This window comes from Euprymna scolopes, chromosome 7 (assembly GCF_053919585.1).
Source record: "Euprymna scolopes isolate OS-2025 chromosome 7, ASM5391958v1, whole genome shotgun sequence".
Lineage (NCBI taxonomy): Eukaryota > Metazoa > Mollusca > Cephalopoda > Sepiida > Sepiolidae > Euprymna > Euprymna scolopes.
Genome location: NC_136488.1, coordinates 49,694,743 through 49,721,571, shown reverse-complemented (window position 1 = coordinate 49,721,571; position 26,829 = coordinate 49,694,743). Strand labels below are relative to the sequence as shown.

Below are 26,829 nucleotides of genomic sequence, written 5' to 3'. Positions count from 1 at the left end.
TTTGTTATTTATTTCCTACTTCGACAATAGTTTAAAATACAGAGTTTTCCCTCTGGTTCTAATGGCAGGTGCCCTAAAAAATGGCGTCTCCATTTTCGGTGATAAACTGTAGAAGTACCTTACTTTACTTCAAATTTATATACGAAACTACCCCCCCCCCCGCCTTCAAATTCTGTTTTTCTTTTCTTCGTTTCGCCAAGGTTTTTTTTATGATGTTTAGAAGTAATCGACTAAAAAAGTAGAATCTCATTTTTGTAAGCGTGGGTGATATAGTTGGGAGTGTTCATCTACAAATTTACCAATCGATTTATCAAAACAAAAAAATAAGTTTAATATTAAAAAAACAAAAACAATGGACTTATGTTAATAAAAACTTGATACTTCCAGTGTTTAAAAACGAATTATAACGAGAAACCGGAAGTTAAATTATTTAACTTTCATTAATTTGGGACGCCGAAAAAGTTCATAACGGGTTTTTATTTTCCTTCACATTTAACGCTTAAAAAAGTTAACTAAATTTTCATTAATTTGTTATTATTTTAAATTTATCTTTCATCATCACTTCGATTTAAAGGGCCTCTCCTATTGACTAATCGGTATTTCCACCACAAATTCATGTTTATTTCTGTGCAAACGTCATTTCCGCTGACGTCATCATTATAAGCGAAAAGGGAGAATGATTTTTTTCTACTTTAAATATCGCATTTAAATGCCTGTAAGATTGTTATCAATATCGGAACGAAAGGCTCTCGAGAAACGGCCTTGTTCAGGACACTGAAATCCTTGTTTGTTTTGAAGTTAGGAACCGAAATAAACCAGAATGGAAGTTAAATGGAGTGGGCTTTGTCGTGGCCCGACGGCCACCACGGAAGGAGGAGCCGAACAGGACAGTCGATCGAACACCGAAAAAGGTAAAACAACCCCGAGAAACAAAAAGGCTAAACAAATCTTGCCTTATTCCGTAATATTATAAAATCCCACACTTGACAAAATAAAATAAAAACACAGAATATAATTTAAAGAAACCCGCTACATTTTGTGTTAGATGTCGGCAACAGAAATAATTTCTAACTTTAAGAAAAACGAGTTTTAATTTTTATTATTGTCACACTTAAATGTTAAAAGTAAACTGACATAGTTTTTTAATTTTTCTTCTCTCGTATCAATTTTAAAATGAACTAGTATTTAAATACTTATGAAAACAATTATTTTGTTCTAAAAATTTTTTATTATCGATTTTATTTGTCTACTCGTTATAGCCGACTCGATGTTGTTTTTTTTTTTTTTTTGTGGGGGGTGTACTTGTTTACAGACCGTATTAAGATGAGAAAGCTATTCTTAACATAGGGCGGGCTTTGGTAACTATTTAGTACTTTAGTCTAACAATTTAATAAACAAGATACCGTAAAAATTAAATTTAACTTGAAAATTCTATCTAAAAGAAATAAAAATAACGCAGTTCTTAAACTGCACAATTACTCTTAAAAAATACGATTTTTAAATTTAATTATTACAGCATTTGGGGATATTGCTATGGTCACGAATAGTTGTTTGTTTTCTTAAGGTTTTTTTTTTTTTTTTTTTTTTTTTCAACTGTTAACAAAAGAATAAAATGTCACGACGATAACATTTATTGGGTGGATTTCTACTACCTGGCCTTTTGGTCAGGATCAAAGTGTAGTATCTTTTTTGTTTTTACACGTCAATAAAAAATGTTTTAAAAATTGGGAGTTACTAGGACGTCCCCCAATATGAAAGGGTGAATGCGGTATTATGGTGAAAGAAGATACTAGCTGGGAGAAACTTTTGACTTTGTTTAGTTCTGGAGTGACAAGGATGACCAACGACCCCCAAAATCCCCCCTTTTGAGTTGGCCATGTGGCATGTGCCTAAGTTTTTTGTTCATCGTTAATTTTGACTGTATTTTTTAACATGAATAAAAGATTTAATATCTCAAAGTGTAGTATCTGTTCTTCAGATGCATTATGCTGCACTTCCATTTCTTGTTCTCTTTCGGTGGAACATCAGCATCATCAGTCCTTCACAATTGAGACAATTTTTTTTTTATTTTTGTACCTTTTCTCCACGTTAAAAAACGACCCTGGTGTCTAACTCTGTCCCGTGGGGAGGCATAGTAAATAGGTACTACCATTTTGGATTTCTTATTTTTAAGTGATTATCGAGTCTTCAAAGAATTCGGTTATTTTTTCTCATTCTTCGGCAGCGTTCAACATTATTCGTTTTTCGACCTGAATAAACCTTTTACATTAAATAAAAACACTAAAACTTTATCCAGTTTGGTAGAAAAGTAACTTATCTTGCTTTTGGTAACATTTGTTACATTGTTTGACAACTTTTTCGTACCTCTTTATTGTAATACAACCCTATTTCCCGTATTACGTCGTGGTCTTCGTGATTATACGTGTCTTCTAGCTAAATTTAAAACTGTTTTAGACAGCAATGTCGGTTTAAAATGATGATCATTTTTTTGCTTACTACAGACAACAAAACAAAACTTTGTCACGGTAATATTAGGTAGGTTTCTACCAGTATTTTGTTTAATTTTTTAGCGATTATCAAGACTTCAAAGATGTGACTCTTATGTCCTTTTTTTTTTGTTGTTCTCGCGTAACATTTGATTTTTTTTTTTTTTTTTTTTTTTTACTGAAACGAAACACTTTAAAATAGAACACGGAAAACTCCTCCATCTAGATAGAAGAGTTGAGTAACTTATCTTGCGTTTAGTAACATTTATTTATTATATTCTTGCGCTATGACCACTTGTTTTGTTGTCAATAGTAAAAATGTCTAAATTTTTTATTTTTTATTTTTTTTTTAATTTTTTTTATTGACATTCTGAAAACAAGATTGAAATGGATTTCGTAAATGTAATTAAAAAATATATAATCACGGACACTTTCCTACTAGTGCGCAGTTTCTTTATTTTCTTTCTTTTTTTTGGGGGGGGGGACCCCTACCATTTATTTTTATTCCCAAACACTAATCTTGGCTCGCCCTAATCTTAATTTCTTTTTGCAAGTGTTTTTTTTTTTTTAAACGAACAAAACAAAACAAAAACATGTCAGTTGATGGGTGGGGGCACAAAGAAGTCGTGGTCCATAATTATAGATTTTACCAAAAATGTCAGCTTGTTAATTGTTACAATCTAAAGAAATTTAAGGTGTATAAAAATAAGTCGACTGGTCTTAAATGTTAAATGTCAAAACTCAGCATAAAAGTGGAAGAAAAAAAAATCGAAGGAGATGAAATAAACAGAAAAATAGCCTTCATAATCACTTTTTAATATCTGAGGGTGTAAACACGCCCCCCCTCCAACCTCTTATGCATACAAAAGTGGTTGCCACAGTGATTTCGCTGTGACCGACTAATGATGATAAAAGATTTTAAAGCTTTTATACTGTCATTTGAAAACTAATTTGTTTTTTTTTTCCAGATTAGCTCCATTGCAGACGATATTGATTCAGTAAAATCTGCTAATGAATTATAACATCAAAAAGGCAAACCACACAAAATGAAAACAATGTTCCTGTAGTGGAAAAAGTAAACGAAAAATCATTGATTTGTGTGTTTTGTGGAGGTGGGGGAATTTAACTAACAAAAACAAATTAGAAATGACTGTAACTTAATGCTGTGTTTTAGTTAAACCTGTCTGTTTTGTGGAATTTGATAGTTTGTTATTCTTTCAACTCTAAAGCATTTAATAGTGGTAAAACGCAATCAGTGGCTGTTTCTGTGTACTGTTATTGGTGAGTTGTAGACTTGAAGACCATGGGCGACTAGAAAGAACTAGAATATTAGAGGATGACCTACATCATGATTTGTGCAGGACTAAAATATCTGGAAATGTTAGCTGGAGCTCAATGCGCCTGGAGAATTGCAATGAGTGGCTAGCAGGAAAAATCTTAGCAGGCATTTTAATTGTGCTCGCACAATAAAAATGTCAAAACTGCAAAAAAAAAAAAAAAAAAAAAAAAAAAAATGACCCAACAAGTTCCAGCCAATGCAAACCTTGCCAATAGATAGCACTGGAATGGTCACTATGAAGAAAATGCTGAATAGGGATCTTTGTTGTTCCTCCTACAAAAGTAGACTACTCCCTGACTTATGAAAGCAAAGAAACTCAACTAGGTCCATCACCCATTTGAGATTGGGATGCTCCAGTTCTTATGACAATTTGCACAATGTGTATAAGGTGTTCAAAAAGTCACTGGAGGGTTGAAAATCTTTGTCATTTTACTGTTAATGATTATTTTTTTTTCTCTATTTCAGATATTTTACAGATAATATTTTGGAAATTTAATTATGGATAAGTAAAGCATTGCAAGTTGTAAAATTGTTTTATCAAAATCAGAGAGCTTCTCCGGCAATGCTTTGGCGATATTATTTTTTTGTTATGGCAATGTCAAATGGTCACCATGTTCCCCAGACTTGACTAGCCCCGACTTTTTTTTTTTTTTTTTTTTTGAGGGGATATCTTAGAGAAAGAGTCTGTTAACAAACTCCCAAACCCTGCAAGAATTGAAGGAAAACATCAGGAACAAAATAAGGGAGTTAAATCACAATCCAGAGATTCTGCAATCTGTCATAATGTTTTGGAAAGAGCACAAATATGCAATGCTGAAAATGAGCAACATTTAAAAAACTTTACTTTTCATAAAGATTGTTTGAATTTTGCATTAAAATTTTTTTTTTCCTCCCAATGTCTTAGTCAGATTGTAGTTAAAATTACAAAAAGGTATCAAAAATAAAGAATCTATTTAAGTTCAAAACCCTTCAGTGACTTTTTAGACACCTTGTATAACAGGTGACTAAACAATCAGTCCCACATGTCATGAAGACAGTTTCCTCAAACAACAATGGTCTTTGGGTGAGTTTCCAGTAAAGGTTATGTTATGCTGCCCCCCCCCCCCCCCACATCTTGGGAAAGGAACTCTGACCATTCAGATGGATATATTGAATTGCTTTCTGTTAAGCACTGGGTGAAGAGTGGCTGCTGAAAAAACTCAACTCTGTCACATCTTGAAATGTCTGTCTGAAAACTTCCACAACTTTATCAATCCTTCACCCAACTTCAGATAAAATTTATTATTCATCTTAAATTGTATTTTTTATCCTGAACTAAAATTTTAATTTACTGTTAAGTGTCAAAAAATATAACTTTAATTCAATGTTTTGTTTTTTATGCAACAAATATTTTTACTTTGAACATTCTTTTGACACAAGCTTTAACAAAATCTAACAAATTCAAAATCAAAAACTAAGTTGATAATTTAAGAAAAAATATTTTTTATAAATATGGCCGAAAGTAGTTATTAAGCATCAGTGTTCAAATTTATCATTTTTATTTTTATATATATATATATATATATATATATATATGTCGTCAGTATTTGAGTTAAAATTTATTAATTATATTGTATTTGCACACAGAATATATATATATATATTTTTTTTTTTCCTGTGTGCAAGTACAATATAATTATTAATAATAAATTTTAACTCAAATACTGACAACATTACAACTAGTTGCTATACTACAATTGAATTCGAAGGAGTTAATATCAACATTAGGGAAATTCTAAAAATGCAGTTTGCTACTATTTTAAAACACCTACTTTATTGTATAAAACTATTGTATTGAATACTTTTCTTAACAATATCTGAATAAATAGATGTGTAAGTTTATTTTTATTTATCATACCTATATTATAAAAATGGCTTGCTATTATTTGAATCAATAATGCAACATAGCTGTGTCTTGTTTACTGATGCATTATCATCAAACAAATTTTTTCACATCCATTTTGGATTGTTGATCTTAATTTTTATTTTTAGTCCTGAAATAAAATTTTAATTAGCTTTTCCATTCCACTTGCCTACCTATATAAAAAAAATAAAATAATTTATGATGTAAACAAGATGCAGCCATCTTAAAAAAATAACCTTTTAAATTTTATGCATGGTTTTTGTAAAAAAATAACACATTAAATATAAGTTTGATATAATATTTTGAAATAACCAGGCAACAATTTATTTTATTTATTTTTATTTTTACTTATTTATTTATTTATTTTTTTTAAAGGATAATTCTGTAGTTAATGTTGTTTCCCTTCCTCTTCATGTCAAGTATAATTTTGCTTCTAAACATAAGAAAAATAACATTTCAACCACATCACTATTGTATCAATGAACAAAGATGTGACATTGGATGTTATTTTATTTGATATTGTTTTACTAAACCACCTATGGTGATTTCAGATTGAAATTGACAAATTGAAACAAATTTTACTATTGGAGGGGTTAGTTATCTGTCTTATTGATCCTCATGGAAGTTTTTTTTAGCAAGATCCTTCTGTTCTCTTGATTAGATTATTAAAAACCACATAAACTATTATTCCTATTATATAAAATAAAGAATAAGAATATTTCGGGTTGTGAGAAAGTGCATACTAGGATACACTTACGCATTAAAATATTTAAATTTTAGGTTTTATTTTGTGTATGTTTAGCAGTATACTAAATCTCACATTTTTAAGAGCTAATGAATATTTATCTATCACTGCTTGGGTGAATCTAGGGTCTGGATCTCCATTGTTGGCATTCTTCATCACCACCTGGGCATATTTCTAAACCTTTTTAATTTTTTTTGAAAATAAATCTTTGTAGGAAAACAACAAAATAAATAGGAATAAGCAATCCGTTTTCCCCAAATAGAAAATATCTGAAAACATTTATGAAACTGTTTTCTTATAAAAATATCTTCATAGCATTTGAAGAAAAATCTAAAATGACATAACTTTATCCACGCGTTCCAAGGACATGTCTCAATTTCCCTATGCAAAAACGTACATTGCTTACAACAAATCCATCAGTTGTAACTTTTTTTTTTATAAAAGTTATCTTTCAAATTAAGCAAATTTCTGTTTTCGTAATCAGCAGAATAATATCAGATTAGTTTGCTATACTATGTTCTATTTCTGTGGCCTTTATAGAAGAGAGAGACTAATGAAAAAGCTTTTCTTTCTAATATAATTCTGAGTTATTTAATTATGCAAGTAGTAGGAAAATATTTCTTTTGAACTAAGTATTTTGAATTTAGCTATGAAATATATTATTATACTAAATATAAGTTGATTAATGTTTGTTTCTCCATAATGTTATCTAAAAAAAAAAACATACTAAAATATTCCTTAGTTCTGAAATTTGTTGGAAGAAGTTCCATTTTCATTGTTCTAATTAGCAGCAATTTACAATTAACTTAGCAAATGATCCATCTCTTACTAAGCTTCTATCATTTTTACCCTTGCTCACTGTATGTTGTATACTCTGCTCTCTGTATAGTATCTATCACCCCCCCCATCTTGTTGATTAACAAGTAATGAAAAAATAAAAATTTGAATAATCCATTACAAAAAAGAAATATCATCTGTAGTAATATTATTTAATTTGTAGCTAGAGAGAAACAGGGGTTCCTGAACAAAAGACTAATTTTGAATTTTTTTCTTTTATAATTTAGTTGGCTTTGCAAACTCATTTTTCCTGATTCAAACAATCTAACCAGAATTCATAAAATGGTTCAATGATTTTTACATTTTTTTTTTCTGGAATTTTTTAACAACTTGATTTTGTGATGTTCAAATTAGAATCCATTAAATAAGACAACAAAAATACTTTTCAAAGAAAAATCAAGGTTCATTGAATCTTGATTAAGTGTAAATACTGTTTTTATTTTGTATTTTTAAATTTTAATTAGAACAGTTGTAAAAAAAATGTGTCTGGAACATTGTAATCAAATAATACAATTTAGTCAGAAATTTTATTTCCTACGGACCCATTCAAACCATCACTTGTGTTGTGACTGATTCATAATAAAAAATAGTCAGCATTATTGCCTACTTCACCTTAATATCATTGACTAGTGTTCCCAGTGTTGCTTACACAATTCGGTAAAATCGAATGGTTATCTATTTTTAAGTATTAACCAAATTCAACATTACTTAATTTCACAGATTTGGCAATAACTAATGTTTTAAAATAATTTGATCGGGTTATGTTGAATTAATACCTTATTTTCTTAAATGAAAAAATGTAAAAACTACAAAAATCAGGAAAATAAACACTGACACATTATGAACAATATTACAGAATTCAAAATCTCCTTCACAAAAGGAAAAAAAATCATGAATATATTCATAGCTTTGTCTTTTGTAGTACACATTATTTCGGTGGCAAAAACTTAGGTTTGGTGTTCTGAGAACCAACACAAAAAATTTAACTGATATTAGCATTTAGTTTTAAAATTTATCATGAAATTTTGTTGATATTGATTTTGGAATTTCCAGATTAAATCTGAATAAAAATGATATTTTTGATATAATTAAAAATATTTAAATCGGCATTATAAACCTTTACTATCATTGAATGCCATATTTCTTTTACTGTATTCAATAATTGCTCATAATATCTGTTTTACATATTTGCAGGTGTTGTATAACTTTTAGAAAATGTCTTCCAAACTCACCTATCTCTGGCTAGGTCATTTGTCCTTCTTTTTCTCAAATCCATTTTTATCATTTCTTATGTTTTCTTTGGCTTTCCTCTGTCAACTGCTACCTCAACTGTTTTACATCTACTAACCAAAGAACTCTCATTCTTTCAACATGACTAAACCAACAAATTCTCTAGCCAATGCTAATTGTCAAAATATTAAAAAAAAATTAATCGTTTAAGTCTTTTAAATTTCTTTGATTATTAATTCATTTTAAAAATAGGTTAAGTATATTGCACGTTACTACTACTGAGCACAGCTGTTTTACATTTCCATTATTCATTAAAATTAGGAAAAAAATCTACATAAATTGTGTTATAGAATTATGTTTCTGAGATTTTTTTTAGATAAGAATTCCAAATTTGTATTCGGACTACTATTCTCATCATATTTTTGCATGTAACTGGCAATCTTTTTCGGACACATCTTTTCAAAATCTGAAACTTATATGGAATTTGGAACAGTAAAATTAATTGAATTCATTCTTGATCTGTCTGCCATAACTGAATAGAATTAATTTGTTATTTTTAGTTATCTCTAGAAAATTGTCATGTAAGACTGATTGTTAATCAACATTTTTAACTATTAAATCATGGGTCTCTCTGGGCAATTTTAGTATGTACTAGTGTACTCGTGACCCATTGGGTCAGTATGTTATATTAGCTATGGAATTCATGTATGTATTTTTTTATTTTTTTTTTTTTTTGACATAACAGAAACATTTCTATGAAGTTATATTAAAATGAAAAAAAAATATAGATTTCTAGGAGTCGTTCTGTTTATTATAATTGATTATTTTTGAAAAAAAAAATTTACAGTTACTGAATTATAAGTGGTTGGCCGTACTTATAGGTAAATGTGCACTGAACAGATACCATAATACTTATTATAAATTCAAATTTTGATATATCTGCTGTTTTTTTTTTTTTTTTTTTTTTTTTTAAATCGTTCATTTCTGTATTAAGTTTAAGTTATTTTAAACTCCACTCCTCCCATGTTAAATAATTTTGAAATTATAACGTTAATATTTCAGTGCGCAGGTCAAAATCTGCAAAAGAAGCGATTTGTGTTTATTTGTTTACGTTGTTATGGGTTAATGTTTATGCGTGCATGCGCAACCGGATGTCGTAAACCGGAAAGTAGGTTACATACTTCGTTACAAGCCAAGGTCATTTGAGTTTTATAATTATATAGATTTGGGGAATTTTAAACCTAATATTCTCTCTCTCTCCTGGGGCTTACTATAAAATTTCTGAGTGGAGACATATGCTACTATGTCTGCTTTGACCCATTCTATTAGCTCATTTGCACCCTGTTCAACAGGGAGAGAAAAAGTTTTACTCCATAGGGCTTTTCTGGATTCTCAGTCAGCCTGTTAGTAATATCTCGTCATTTTGAATAACACTGCTTCAGTTTGGGGCTGTAAGTTTAGGGTGATATCAACTATTATCACAAAATGATCAACATTCCCGAGTGGGTTATTGGTATCCTTTACACAAGCTTTAGGCAGTTTTGTTAAGAAGTGAGGCTAGGAAATGAATTGGGGAGAAAGTGACTGCTTGTGAAAGGAAATGTGCAAGAGAAACTGCTGTTACCAGCTGTTGAAACCAAGCCAATCTTTGTGGTGGATAATAATTCAAACCCTCAACTGTCTGTAAGCAAAAACAAATTACCCCACCAGAAAATAAAGATCAGCTGCTCAACTTCAAATTTCCCTTTCTTTTTCTTTCCCTTTTTTTCCCTTTTCCTCTCTTTCCCTTTCCTTTCCCTTTCCCCCTCCCCTTTTCTTTATCACCTACTTGCCGTCTACCACTCTTATTACCATGAAGTTAAGCAACATTGAGCCTAGCCAGTACAAGATGGGTGACCATTTGGGATTACCAAAGCATTGTATGTAGGTAGGCGGTTTTAAATGTGTCTATTGGTGGCATGCTCACACATTAATAGTCATATGAAAAGATGGAGTTTACCAAACTCCATCTCAACTGCAGGCACAAAATGATGATGATCATGAAGTCCGTAAGGAAGAATGGTTCAGATGAAGCCATGCTTTCTTCATCACTTTTTACTCTCTCTCTCTCTCTCTCTCTCTATCATATGCACACATATACACAATACATGTACAAGTGTGGTGGACGTTTCTTCCTTCTTTTTCACTGAGAATTTAGTTTTGATTCCAATTTTAACACCTGCTCAGTGATATTTTTGGTTTGAAATCAACATTTTAAGTGCTGAATCCACTATACATGTAAAACTGGCCACCAAATAAAACGCGTCTTAGAAATGTCACTCAAAAAAACATCTATCACAAAAACTAAAATTCAATTTTCTTTTTCTTTTTTTTTTATTCTTTCCTCAATTCAATTTTTTCCTTTTTAAAAATCTTTTAAAATAAATAAAAAAATTTTCTCATCAAAATAAACTTTGACTTTGTTTCTCTTTGATATTTTTCATTGTGTACAAATGTTTTCGACAATTGCAATTAGCTTAAAAACTATTTTTATTAACATTTTATTCTGAATCACAAGATTTTTTAATTGTTTATAGACTGTCACTTGAAAGGAATTTTTACAATACTAAGTATACTTCTGAAGCTGGACATGATGATACATTTGGTTGGGTGTGATAATTCTAACATTTTCCTGCCATAATACAATGTACTCAAATGTTGCAGACTTTTTTTTCTTTTTCAACTAGTTAATCTTAAAAATAAGTACTTGTAGGTTGGAATAGATTAAAAGATTAAATCATCTCTTTGCTTTGCAATAATTCCACCCCACCCACTCACACATTGTTTATTTCTATTTTGCTAGCATGGCTACCTAGTGTTACTCGGAGCAAACCTCTTCTCTCAGATTACCTCTCCCTCTCTCCCAGCCCACTCCTCTTTCTGAACATACATGTACATAAGCAACTTGTTTTGTATAGATTCCTTAAGGAATGAGTTGGCATAAGGGAATGAACTTCTTGATTTAAAAAAAAAAGTTATTTCCCTTTAGTTAGTACATTACCTAGCTGGAAAACTGATATGTCAGTTTAAGATATATATATATATATATATATATATATATATACACTAGCTGTACCCTGCCACGCGTTGCTGTGGCTCAAATTGGCGCAATGGAAAAAGTTCCAAAATGAGAAAACGCATGTTTCTTATAGGTTTAATTTTCCATTTTGCATGGGTACACAGTTTTTGTTGTTCCATTTTCTTAGCTGATATAGAGATTTTCCGGTTTGGTGACTCTTGAATACGTAACATAAATTGTCCATGTGAAAAAACAGTCATTGTGTAACTGTAAGGCCCACAATTGTAAAGATTGTTCCCTGTGCTTTGTTGATGGTTATTGCAAATGACAATAAAATTGGAAAGTTCAATTTCCTAAAGTGTAATGATGTATCCAGTGGAATCATAGGAATGCATGGAATGAAGATATATTCATCTGTGAAAGGTCCTGTTAAGATTGTTGTTTCTGAAAGGTCCTGTTAAGATTGCTGTTTCTTAGAACTGCACGCCTGTGGAACTCTGTTCCGTCTGCCTGCTTCCCACCGGACTACAACTTGGATGTGTTCAAGTCCAACGTTAACAAATTCCTAATGAACCGCCCCCTTAAGTAAACACTTCATCAAATCTCCTCACTAACGTAATGTACTTGCAATAACCCTTATCCCTGAGTGGCTTCCGGGCCTTGATAAGTGGTGATCACTGTGTAAAAAAAAAAAAAAAAAAAAAAAAAAAAAAAATGATATTGTTTGTTAATATTTTTTTACTGCAAGCTATGTGCCATTGCAATACTTGGATTGGTTTATATTTCACAACATAATAATTAGTACACCAAATTTCAGTTGCAATACATGCGGTGGCATCCCTGGCAAATATAGCTGTTGGATAATTAACCACTTTATCTGCTTTCACAACAGTGTTGATGGATTTGTATTTGACTACCTCACTTGGAATTTTACATTGAATAATAGCGTTAAGTTCATGGGCATCTTTGTATTGACCTGTAAGAATAGCTCATTCACTCAGTCAAATGGAATTCTTATAATTTGAATATCTGCAAAAACCTTTTAAACTAACTATTCTTTTGATGAAATAAAATTACAGAAATTACAGAAGTTAAAAGTCAAAGAATTTTGCCCTTAACTCTGATCAGCTGGAACTTTTTCGTACCCAATTTCCCACAAGTGACGCAAAAGTTTTTGTGCGGATCGAACAGTCGCCAACTGGACATGCATATTTTGAGTTAAGTTTAATGTCTTCACATGGAACAAAAAAGTAGAGTATTTGAGGCAAGCATTTATTTCATCTGCTGGTGTTGATTGAAGAATAACAGGTAACATTTGTCTGAAATCTCCTGCAAGCAATATTACTGCATTCCCAAATGGTCTGACATTGCCACGCAAATCTTGCAAGGATCGACCAAGAGCCTCAAGTGATTTTTTTGCATACCATTGTGCATTCATCCTAAACAATAAGTTTGCATTTCTGCAATGTTTTTCCCCATATTGGACGTTTTGGAGATGCCGAACATGAGATTTTTGAAAAATTGAATGTTTTATAAATAATTCTTCTACTTGGCAGCAACGTCGCAGGTATTCCTCATGCAGCAAGGGCTAAGGCTATGTCATTTTGTTACCAAATGGCTGCCAAAATCAATTTAATTAGAAAGGTTTTACCAGTTACTTCTGGTGCTGTTCAAGGTAGCAGTAATTTCCAAATAACTTCTATTCTCACAGTCAGTAAATTAGGTGACTAAAATAGGATTTATCCATGTTTTGACAATGCCTTATTCACTGTAATTAATTTAGGAGACTAAAATAGGATGAGGGATTAGAGATGGACAGATAGAGAGAGGAAGATATATAGAGTAAGATATATAGAGTGAGAGGAAAATAGAAAAAGAGGAGATAGAGAGATAAAGGGATTGATAAACAGAGAGAGGGGGAGAGTTAGAAACAGAGAGGAATGAGACAGAGGAAAGGAGAGAGATAGAGGGAGTTAGAGAGAGAAAGGGGCTCAAAGAGAGATGGAGAGGGTGATATAGAGAGAAAGATAGATTGAGAGAGGGAAAGGGAGAGATGGATAGAGAGAGATATTAAGAGAGGAAGAGAGAGGGGAGAGAAACAGAAGGTGAACTACACTTCACCGTTTGTTTCCTTGTTCAGTAGAGAAGAAATCTTTCGAGACTGAGGCAATTTTAATGTTTTGTGATTATCCAGAGTACCCTCCTTTTTTTTTGGGGGGGGGGGGTTAGATTTCCCTCACATTAGAAACCGACCGGGTTATCTGTACTTTCACTTAACAAATTAATAAAAGAAAAAGATATTGTAAAATTTGAATTTAACATGAAAATACTATTTTAAAAAATAGCACGATAACATAACTGCATAAGTGCCACTTTAGGTACTCCTTGGGCGTTGAGTTCCATGGCGACCAGCATAATTATTTAATGGTCGCTCCCTTAGCCCCCCCCCCTAGTCAAGGCTAATGCATGCGCACGTAACATTTTTTTATTTACTGACGTTGGCTTAGTAACTAAACGATTTATTAATAATTTCGTAACCCTTAAACGCATGCCGGAAGATTTAAATTGGTTCATTATTGTTGTAATGAAAAAAAAAAAAAAAGTTTCATTCAACACAAAACCAAAAACACATATTAATGATAAATGATTTATTATTCTATTCATTGAAATTTACTAATTTTTAAATAAAAAAGTAAAAAAAAAAACAGTTAACAAAAAAAATAGTTGCTTATGTGCGCATAAAAACTTGTTTTTTTTTTTTTTTTTTTTTTTTTTAGATTAGGTCCACTTTATAATCACCCCCCAACCTCCTCATCTTAAGAACAGCTTCCGGAATAAACACCACTTTTGGAAGGGGGGGGGGGCTATTTGCAAAATTTAACATATTTGTTGTCAGCATACCCACCCGAAAATACTATTAAAAAAAAAAAAAAAGGAGGGGTTCAGTGCCCGTGGCAGAGAAGTAGATTTATTTATCAATAAAAGTTGCGGAGAAGTAAATTTATCAATAAAAGTCGTCATTTAAAAAAGAAAATTGTGGAGGTGGACCTAAATGTAAATATTTACCCAAAAAATTATCCTGAAGTTTATTACAAAAACGTTTTGTTTTCGCACTATTCAACAATTTGTTCATCCGCGCATGTAAATTAAAAAATATTTGTAAAAGTGAGAAGTTATCAGTAAATGATTTAGTTTTTTTTTTTAATTTATTTATTTATTTTTTTACATGAGGTCCACCTCCACAAATGTTAAGAACGGCTTTCAGAATAAACACCTTCAACCTCTCCATGATATTAAAAAAAAAAAGTCGATAAAAGTCGTCATTTAAAAAGAAATTTAAAATCAAATGTTTGTAAAAGTGAGAAATTGTTAATAAATGTTTAGTAACATTTTTCGGTGCTAATGCAGAGAGTGATCCGCGCTATTGTTTAAATCGTATTTCCACGTTTAATTAAAGTTTTATGATATGTTTTTTTTTTTTTTATTCAATTGCAAGGTTAAAGTACAGAATAGGTACAAAACACCCTCCTCTCCCCATGTTAAGAATGGCTTTTTAAATAATAACGTTATTATTTCAGCATGGATCACTCTCTGCATGAGTACCCATTTTTCTTTTAATATTCATAAAAAGTAAAACTTTTTTCAAAATAAATAAATGTTTGTAAATGTGACAAATAATCGTTTAGTTACGGCAACGTCAGTAAATAAAATGTTACGTGCGGGGTGGGGTGGGGGGACTAAGGGAGCGACTATTATTTTTTTTTTCTGCTGGTTGCCATGGAACTCAACGCCCAAGGAGTACCAAAATGTAATTTTTTTTGTCAAATAAAAATAAATTTCAAACAATTTTTGCAATAAATAATAGATAGCAACTTCGTTAATTTTACGACTCGCCTCAGCATATTATAAACACCCTAACTTCCCCATGTTAAAACAGCTTTCGGAATGAACACCCCCAACCTCCCCATATTAAGAACAGCTTTCGAGGTTTATGGAAGGGCGTTTTTTTTTTGTTTTTTTTTACATGGGGAGGTTAGGGTGTTTATAATACGTTGAGGCATGTCGTAAAAATGAAAGTTTAGAAAAAGTTAAAACAAACTTTTTTTATGTAAACAATGCCGTGAAAAGAAACTAAACAATTAAAACGGAATGTTTCATGAGTGAAAAGCCTTAACATAAATAAAAGAATTTAAAATTAAAAAATTGGTAAGTACATAAATGAATTTAAATTTTTTAAATATGGGATTATTTTTTTTTTGTGTGTGTGTGCTAATGCAGAGAGTGATCCGCGCTATTTTTTTTAAATCGTATTTCCACGTTTAATTAAAGTTTTATGATATGTTTTTATTCAATTGTAAGGTTAAAGTACAGAATAGGTACAAAACACCCTCCCTTCCCCATGTTAAGAATGGTTTTTAAATAATAACGTTATTATTTCAGCACGGATCACTCTCTGCATGAGTAAGTTTGTTTTTTTTTTTTTGTTTTTTTTTACTTGTAATTCGAGAGTAGTTGAAACGGAAGTTACCGGAAATAAAACCGGGCAAGTCTCGCAGAAACGACTTCGAAAAATATTTATATTTTATTTAATATTTTAATAATTCGCGAGGTAAATTTATTTTAATGACATAAAAACAACCCTTGACTCTAAAGATGGGTTGTCTGAAAATTTCAAATAAATTGGTAACATAGAAATATGATTTTATTCACTTTTAACAAACCAAATTTACATTTTTATATATATATATATATATATATATATAATTTTTTTTTTTTTTTTTTTTTTTTTTTAATTTGGGATATTTGTCCAGAATAACACCAATCAAGAAAATACTTTTGGTATTTGTTTTGCCATTTATTACTTTTAGCTGAACATACAAACAAGACATGTGTTTGTCTTTTATATTATTGATGAATTTTTTTTTTTTAGTTTCAACATTAAACAATTGTACTGGCAAGTAATATACAGCCAGCTAGAAGAAATTAATTTTCAAGTGAATTGTTGTTGCAATGTCTAAATGTATTGCATCAAGGTTGTAGATTGTTGATGAAAAATGAATCAAAATGTTCATTCTATTAAGAATTCCCCCTGATTGCTTAGTGAAACTATAATTGCGTAATCTCTTAAAGTTTCTTCAAACCTGATCCGTCCATCATGGTATTTTTCTGATGTATAGTTAAGTATTGTATCAATTGTTGGTCCCCCGATTTATCGGAGAGGGACCTATGTTTTCGGTTGTGCCCGTTAGTCCGGACTATTGCCAAATAACCATCCATTAGTTTTTCCTGAAATTTTTCCACAAATTGTATTCCATTAAATAGATGCGCACAGTAAAAAAAAAAAAAAAAAATTTGCGAGAATTCCCATTGCATCCCCAGGGGCTAAAAAGAGATTAAAAAAAAAATGGCCAAAAATTACACGTTTTCACCCATAACTTTTGATCCCTCCATTAGATTTTTCTGAAACTTGGCCAAAATATAGAGCCCAATGTTCTTAATATAAATCCAGTATTGGTGACCCTGGCAAAACCAAATACATTATATCACTCTCCATTACTAACACCAGTAATAGGTGTAGTAGGTCTGGCATTTATTTTAAAGTAGACAATTGTGAGCAGGTGTAATATAGTCAGTTATTAGTGGCAATAATGATATTGTGCCATAGTTACAAGGACTAATAAGTTGTGTGCTTGAGATTCAGATGATTGCATTTCTTGTTCCACGGGTTTAAATTTGGGTCTATTTAAGATCTGCATGCATACATAGTTGTGGTGGATTCTCTAATATTCAAGAATACTTTTTTTGCAACCCTCTATTCACTGTTTGGCTACACTTTTCATCATTCTTAATCTGACAAGAAGTTGTTAACTTCAAAATCTCTATAGGGAGGGTGAGGGGAGAATAGTAAATGGTTAGCTAAATATGTGGATTTATATGATCAAAGTTGACCATGATTTTGTCAGGTCACAACATTTACGACCTTCACCAAAGAAATTGAAAGTTGATTATAATTGCAAATAAGAGATCTTAAGATCACTCAACCTGTTATGCAACAATACAAGACATAATAAAAACGAGTCATCACAATAAAAACATCCCTAATCTTTTCAGTAGTCGGAGTATTACTTTATAAGATATCCAGTGATAGTAGAAGTGATGTCTGGTCAGAAAAAAATCACCTCTAGGTAACATAGATGGAATTAAAGGAAGAATTTTAATAGTGTCTTTAGAAACTGAAAAGTGTACCTCTTATTGAAACTTGAATGTTCTGTTAACATGTCTCTTTCTATAACCTGTAAACATTGATATATCACTTAACATGCATGGAGTATTGTTGCCACATCTGGGGTGGTGCATCTATCACTAGTCTCTCATATTGTCAAAAAAAAATCTCAAATCTAACAGGTCCCACAGTATTGGCTCAGCTCTAACCTTTCATTGTTGAGTTCTCTAGATGTCAGAAACCCTTCTACTCTAATAGTTTTTTTTTTTTCTTTTTCTTTCAAACTGCTAGCCTTTGTAATTCCCTCCCAACTTCCTGATTTCCTGACTGTACTAACCTGCAATGGTTTAAATGTACTATGAACAGACATCTTGCTGCTCAACTCCCCAAAGCCCCCCCTGTAAGACATGATCCTAAATAGTAACCTCTTATATTCAAGTGACAATATACCTTATTTCAGGTGAAAATGTAAAAAAAAAAAATTGTTTCTAATCCGTTTTCATCAATTTCCTCATTTAAATTTTATTTTTGTTCCAGATGTTTTTCCTGGAGAATCCTTGGAGAGATTTGAGTGTGCCATTTGCTTGCATCCATGTGAATATCCTGTGCAGCTTCCTTGCAAACACATTTTTTGCTTCCTCTGCATGAAGGGTTCTGCCAAGCAGAATCAGCGATGTGCGCTCTGTCGGAAAGAAATCCCAGACAGCTGCTTTTTCAATCCACCATTGTTGAATGAAGGAGATCTTGAGAAAACATTAACTTTTGACAAAAATTATCAGTGGTTTTATGAGGGTCGAAACGGTTGGTGGCAGTATGATGATCGGACGAGCCAGGAAATGGAGCAGAGGTACAAGAACAACGAAACTAGCTTTGATCTTCTCATTGCTGGTTATCTCTACACAATTGATTTTGAAAAGAAAATTCAATATCGACAAGACAACCCGATGAAGCGCCGCCAAATCAAGAGAGACTTTGTCAACATCCCAGAGAAGAAAGGTATTGCTGGTATCAAGTTGAACCCGTCCTCTTTGGGACGTCCTGGTCCATTGGGAGGTGAGATTTCCACACAACCGCTCACACGAATCGATTCTAATATCTGTGATGATACTGTCATGTCCCCCCCAGCCCCAAATAACACTCCACAAAGTCCTGCTAACAGTCCCTTACATTCAACATTTTCTTCTGAGCAAGATTTGTCAGTTCATTTTGAAAATCTTCAACTTGGTGCCGATTCACACATAACGGTTAGTCGGGGTCGGACTGTGGAAAAAGGCGCGGAGTCAGTACAATGACTGTGTTATATTTGGAAAAAGTTTTTAGCTTTGATTATGGCTGTGTTAGTCTTTTGGGCATTTGGAGAAAACAAATAGGAAAACTCAAATCTGAGACAATATTCTCAAATATTAAGAAACTCGTGAAGATCCAAATTTGTTCATCTGATCAGACTGTGCTTTGATCAAGCATTTTTGTTTTACTGTTTGTCTCCCTCTGACTTTTTTTTTTTTTTTTTTTTAACCTCAAAAAGCTCTCTACAGTCTTGTTTTATCTGGCAGAATGAAGGCATTGACCAGTGAAAAAAGGAATAAAATGTTTTAAAAACTATTGAAACCCGTCTCTATTGACTGGCATAACTTATATTTTCACTTTTGTGTCATTGCCAAGATTCATTGATGAATTTGTTGGATTATTTATTCATTGATTGGGATTTATTAACAAAAATATAATATAATATATATATACATATATATATACACAAAAAAAAAAGTGAATCCATATTGTAGTGCCCACCCCGTCTTTTGTTCTTTGTCTTGCTTCTTTCCAATTTAAAGACTGACTTCCCTCCTGATAAAACGTCCAAGCTTGGCTGTTTTGTTTTTTGTTTTTTTTTTCTCCAAAAGACAAACATTTTCTAAAAACTTCAGAATGGACAATTTTTTTATTTCAACTTTATTATGTTTTTATTCTATCTATTTAATTAGTAAAAAACAAAAAAAAATCCACATATGGGTTGTAAATTGCCCAAAGCAAAATTAAAATCAAACCCAATTCCTGATCTGAAATATTTTAAAAAAATGATCTGATACAAAATGTTTTCTTGCATGTTACGAGTTTATTGTTGTATATGGGTGGGATTTACATAAGCAATGTGTGGGTGTTTAATATTACTAAACAATTAAAATCTAACTGGTGAATGAAACTTTAGTTTATCAAACTTTTTTTCTTTCCTTCCAAGATTTGGTACTAATAATTATGAATACATCTTTCTGCTTCATTTATTTGGTTAATTATTCATGCAAATGGTCTGGCTTTTTAGAATAAAATACTTTTTTTCTTTTGGTTTGCTCTTAAAAAAAAACATCCAGTTTAGTTGGTTGCTGACGGAAATCCAGATTAACTAACTACCACGACATGTTGTGGCTCATTTTATTGATTGGCCTGTTATGTATGTACAGTCATCATTTCTAATGTTTTGTGTCAATTTTAACTATTTTTTTCTCCACATTCTCTGAGTAGACAAATTTTTAAAGGAATAGTTCAAATTCTGACCAATTCCTTACAGTGAAGCAAAGCATTAACTTGAACTGGAAAGCTTCTCGGGTCTAAAACCAGCAGTTCATTTAATAATTGTTAGGAAAAGACTTGTCTTAATTTTTTTTCTTCCTCTTGTTAAATTTTGAATCTTTGTTTCAATTTGGAAACAAAGTGGAATTTCTTTGCTCCATTTGACATTTTTCATTGTATCTCCATACCATAATTTACTGTCCATTCCAAATTGCCAAATAATTGTCAATTCTGTATGTGGGTGACTGGATTTCCACATCAAGGAAATGAAAAGGATCTTGATTAGATCCAAACTGCTGCCTGGGGGTTGGCACATCCTATACCTGACTGGTGTGTGTATGGTGGTGGTTGGGGTTAATATAACATCAACTTAAATTTTTTTTTTAATCTGACATTACATTTTCAGACCTAAGCAAATAATATACATTGTGTATCTACATGATCTGTGCAGTGTATATTATGCAAAAAAAAATATGAATATGTTTGAAACTTCAGAAAGCTATTTTCAACATTTTTTTTTTTTCTCCTTTCCTTTTTAATAGTCCAATTATCCTAATTGGATAGAAACAGTGCTTACTACCCCAAAGTTAACTTTATTATTTTTATTTATTTATTTTTAACATAAGACAGTCATCATCAAAGAGAGGGGAGAGAGAGCTTGCTAAATCTTTGGTGCATGAAAGGTCTTCTCAAATTCTTTAGTAAAGTTTCTACTTGAATGGCAGGCTAAAATTTACTATGGATGGTTGTAAAAAAAAAATCAATTTTCCTTTTTTTAATAGCAACTTAAATTTTCTTTCAAACATCAAAACTGGCACCAACATCTTGCAAATCATATAATAGCCATTAATAGCATTAGTTGATTAAATCATGATAAATTATGCCAATCTTATTTGCTTTGTGGAAAGTAAAATTATACAAGGTATTTCATTCCCTTATTTTTTTGCTGATTTTATCTGCTACATTATTTAGGATGTCAGATTTTTATTTTTTTTTGAATAAGTATACTAAAAAATACTTTAAATAAATGTGATCTTTTTAAACTTAAGTATTTCTATTCAAATGTCCCATTTGTCTTTACAGGGCAAACTGCAAGGATTTTGTTAGCTATTTTTTGTATGAAATTCTGTCATTGATTGAAATATCTAATAGTTTGATACTATCTTTTGAGCATCTCATTTATTTTGAGAAATTTTTATTCGAATATATAAAAAAAAAAATAAACTTCATTGACATTTTTGTTACCAATAAATAAAAAAAAATTATAAAAACATTTAAATTTTCAGTTTTCAAAGAAAAAGATTATTAAAAATATAAATGCCTATATTTTTGCAGATTATTTTGCTTGAAAGACAGGTATTTTCAAAATCTTAAAAATCAAAATACATTTGTTATTCCATTATTTGTAGCATTTATAAATGTATTTTATAGCAAACTCTTATAGAAGCTTCAAAATTTAGACCTTTTTTGTTTAAAACTCATGAGACAATTTTTGTTATTTTAAAGCATTTTATTTAATTGAAAGAAAATTACTTGTAACTTTTGATGCAGTGTAATTGAAGACATGATTTTAAGAAAGGAAAAAAATGAAAAATAAGTTTCCTTTGATCTAGCTGAATATGCTAGGAGAGGAGACAGATTCAATTCCATATGAATTTTAACATTTTTAACAACAAAAAAGATGTCTATCACAGAGCTGACTGCAAAAAATAAAAATAATAATTATTCACTTATTGAAAGAGTTAAACTGTTTGATGTCAAATTACCTACATAACAAGGTATTTATTGTAACTAATGGAACATGGAGCCATTGCTTCAAGTAAGAATTTTATTTTATGCAAAAAATAAATGCTTTTCTAATATATATATATATATATATATATATATATATATATATATATATAAAAACAATGAATAAATAAACAGCAAAAAAATAAAATTCATGACTTCCTTCATTTAAAAATATGGATTCTTTTATTTTTGTAAATTATTCAATCCCACAAATTTGTAAAAAGTTACTTTCCCAAAGAGTTTAAATCCTGATACAAAAAAAAATCTTTGCATTGCATAATTTAAACTTTGTTCTGTCGTTTAATTTTTGATACTGTATTATACATACTTATTTTTCTAGACACTAAAGTAAAATTAGGACAAAACCTCACTAATTTACAAATTCATTTATGTAGTGTATTGGGGTATTTTTTATTTTATTTATTTATTTATTTTTTGCACTAGGTGCTTTTAGATTAGGTAGACATTACAGATTATTTTATTTGTCAATTATTTATGAAAGTTTTACCCTCAACTTACAAACACTAAAATGTTTTGATACATCTAAATTTCAAAGGTGCTCCCCTAGCATCAACCCTGCTGCAGTCTCAAAAGTTTTAACAACTAGATAGGTGGGATTTGGAGGAGGTGGCTACAATTATCTTTCATATACAGTTGCATTTTTCTTGATTTTTTTTGACTTAGTAATTTTTATGTTTCTGCTAAGAAAACAGTTTTCTTTTGTTCATGTTATTGAAATGAAGTTTTTGATTAAAATATTTAAGTATAATGTATTTCAGCAATATTTATTGTAAAATAACGATTAAAAAAAAATAAACTTAGCTGAACTGTTTATTACAGTGGTGTAACAGTTACATAAAACTTCAAATGATAAAATTCTACAAGAATAATTAAAAATATGAACATTTAGAAAATCTGACATGAATGGCATTGAACAAAAACATTTGGTATTTTTTTTTAAATTTATTTTTGTTTTTTTTACTTTCTTTACACCTAAGCACTCACCTTTTAAAATGATGACTTTTATAGCTTTTTGGGCCTGCTGATGATGAATATCACCTTTAAATCTGGGGCAGACAAGTAGTATCCTGGATATTAAGACTCCTCCTCCCTCTGCTGCCATTTTGTTTTTGGCTAAAATTGCTGTATGCCTTTCAAGATTCACTATAGATGATGGACCATAGCAGAATAAATATTTTGGTACTTGTTACCATGCTGAAATAATAATGTTACTTAGAAAGCCATTCTTAACATATGAAAGGTGTTTTGTAATTTTTCTGTACTTTCATCTAACAATTTAATAAGCAAAAATATAAATGACAACATATCACTTTGTAAAAACAATATCTTAATATCCATAATACTACTTGTCTGCCTCAGGTTTAAATGTGCTATTTGTTTTCAGCAGACCCGATAACCTATATAAGTCGTCATTTTAAAGGTGAGTGTTGAGGTGGAAAGAAAGTAAAAACAAAACAAAAACATACCAAATGTTTTTGTATCACCGAATCATCAAACTGATGGATATTGTTTTCTTTCCCTGCCTTCACAAGAGGGTAAGATGTGAGACAATCGGTTTAATGTGAGGAAGCACTCAGGACCAGTTATAAAAATAACTTGCATGTTTTCTCTCACCAATGATTACCACTAGTTGATCAGCAATAAGCTCATCCCTACCCCTTTTCGATAATGTTTGAGATGTCATAGAAACAGATGAATACATTCTGATGCCAGACAAAAGACTAGGGTTGTTTAACTAGCAATTTTTTTTTTTTTTTTTTTTTTTTTTTTTTTTTACCCTCTCTATTTACAATTAGTAACTTAATTTTTCATTTAAGATGTTAAAAAATTTAAATTAAATTTAAAAAAGAAAAAAAAATATATATATATTCTCTCCCTAGAATCTTGGACCAAGTTTTAAAAAAAATATTAAAATTGTTGTCATCCATTTCTATTATTATTTTTCTATTTCGTTTCGAGTTGAAAAGAAAAATCTAAATAAAGTATTTTCTTTTCATTTCTAAACCTGCAAACTTATGACATGAGAAGATTTATATTTAAAACAAAATGAACCGATACTATTATGTGCATGAATGTAATTACACATATTCAGTACTAAAAAGCTTAACTTAAAAAGTAACGGACAGACAATAGAGATGGATCTATGCATATACAAATGCTATTTCAATTCAAAGCATGACATTGACAAAAATAACTGTCCGAGCCTCTTATAGAGATCTCTCAACGCATCTATATGGATTTTTTTTTTTTTATTTATTAAATTGGATATCGCTGATGAGAAAAAAAAACAATTGTTAACCTGTTGAAAATTATTTTATCTATGGGATGAGCAGCTCTTGCCAACAACAGCAGAATTTTGAATTTTGTTTGAGACACTCCAAATATCTGCCAGCCTTTTTATAGGACCCCCCCCTCTCCTATACAATCTTTTTCATCACCAAGATCTTGATGCTAGTATGACATAATTAACAAAATGAAAGTGAGATTACTTGGTGGTTGGAGAGAACCATTCTTCTATAGCTACTTTTTTGATCCTGGCTGTAAAAAGTCTTTATAGCAGTTGTAAAAAGCTATTATACCCCCCCCATCCACTTTGATAATGATATATTTATATAACCGCTCACTTTAATATTAATTTTATTCTCTATCTTATTTGAGAAAATGTGCCAAACATAATGGTTCCACGTTATTTGAGTCCCAAATATATTATTCTGTTAGGTTTGATATATACAGTGTGAGCCAAAAGCAGGTGGACAGCATTTTGAATAGGGTTATATATCGGTTATATTAATGCAATTCTTTATTGTAACTATGACCCTGAACCTATCTTGTCCACCTGCTTATGGCTTGCCCTGTATATATGTATATAATTTTTTTTTTTTCTTTTAATCCAAATCATAATTTCGAATTGGTAAGAATAAATCCTTTTTCAGTTGAAAGTCAAATGTTATCATTTCTTGCAAAAGGTTTGACTTTAAAGAAAATATATTTATGATAATTGATTCATTAAACATTCCTCTCAAATTTCAGAAGACGAAAACCGGTTTTAAAATGAACGTTTTTGAACACCTACAAATGATGGAAAGGTACCAATCATGTGTGCGAGTATTTTGCTTTTGAATACAAATAAACTGTACATCAGTTTATTGTCTTGGTGTTTGTTAATTTTCTGATTTCCGTCCATTTATTATAACTTTGAAAACATTAAATTTACCACCAACTTTATGTAGTGTTTGTTTTTTGTTTTTTTTCTTCAGATGCTGATATTTGAAAATTGAACTTTCAGAACTTTTAAATTAACTTTGTTTGATTTTATTATAACCATGTCTGGCAAACATATGAATGGGACATATATTATTTTCAGTTTTCATCTTTGTATCTCTTGAGGTTAGATGTTTCCTGAATGACTTTCAACTTCTCCTGTCGGTTGCCATTTCACAGGTTGTCTTTCATGACATTGAAGCATCAAATACAGAGATCAAAATTACTACTAAATAATGACTAAAGAAAATTTGTTTTTGTCCAGAATTCCCCCCCATGTTAAAAATAAAGCAAAATTGTATGATGCCTATATCCAAAATGAAAATATATTCCAGAAATCACACACATTGATCAAATAGTTTTAATTTTTGCATAAAATATTTATGAGTAACAGATTGACTGTCTTGTTCATAATTTTGAAAACCAGCTTAATACTTACAACATAAATGTTGCAAGTTGTAACGCCTATGAATTTCCATTTAATTGTTTAAAAATGATTTTCTTTATAAAAATATAACTTGTTGATCAATTTACATAATTTTTGGAATATGATAGTTTCTTTTTGTCACAAGTATGTACATCATAAAGATTCTTCTTTATTTTATTTATTTTTTTTTTTTTTGATATAGGGAAATTCTGGACAAAACCAAAAATTTGAAAATCTATTAATTAGTAACTATACATGTATAAGGAAATAGCTTACATTTATTAGGACACGTTCACATTCTAAAATGTAGAATTTTGAGATTTAAAAAAAACTTAAAGATTAAGGTAAAAATTAAAAAGAAATGACTCGCCCTTTTGCATGAATCTGTATAATTTACTGTTAATGTTGCTTTTGAAATGTTTGTCAAGATTAATTCTATTAAGGAAAATGGGCATTTTATATGTAAAAAAAAGAAAAAAGTCAACTAAATATTATCTAAATAAAATGTTTTCTATATTTGTGACCTGATGGGAACCGGGCGATGCTGAGTGACCATGCTAGTCGACAAGAATTCAGAGGAATTCGCACGGCTGAATTATGAGGATGATGGTTTGATGTTGTTTAAACAGAAATGTCTATGGGATTTTGTCAGAAAGAAAAAAACAAAACAAATGATAATTATTTTATCTCATTTGCTGTTATATATCTTAACGGAAAAGTTGTTTTTAAAATCTCTGTTGAGCATGATAAAGAATGGGGGTCAAGAGTAGGGGTCACCGCCAGGCATTGTTGGAGCTGGGGTGACTAATCACACTTAATTGGTAATAAGTAAAAACCTCAGTGCAGGTGGGGGTTGAGGTCTGGTAGAGATCTTCCCTAAGAGAAAGAAAGGTGTTCGTAACCACTCTCTGAAGGAGAGGTGGGGGAAAAAGGGTTAGATTTAGAA

The 26,829-nt window shown here is 30.7% G+C and overlaps 1 protein-coding gene across 2 annotated transcripts; it reads left to right on the top strand.

Annotated features, from left to right (window-relative positions):
- The first annotated feature begins 635 nt into the window (after positions 1-635).
- LOC145279727 (E3 ubiquitin-protein ligase RNF146-like) lies at positions 636-25,420 on the top strand. 2 transcript variants are annotated; one of them, XM_080131017.1, is made up of 3 exons: positions 640-911; positions 18,359-18,874; positions 25,226-25,420. In XM_080131017.1, exons 1-3 carry the CDS (start codon positions 821-823, stop codon positions 25,243-25,245), a joined length of 627 nt encoding a protein of 208 aa, XP_079987143.1. In that variant the 5' UTR covers positions 640-820; the 3' UTR covers positions 25,246-25,420. The 2 variants fall into 2 exon arrangements, with proteins under 2 accessions (XP_079987142.1, XP_079987143.1); XM_080131016.1 differs by lacking the exon at positions 25,226-25,420 and having other exon boundaries at positions 636-911; positions 18,359-19,330.
- The last annotated feature ends 1,409 nt before the right edge of the window (positions 25,421-26,829 follow it).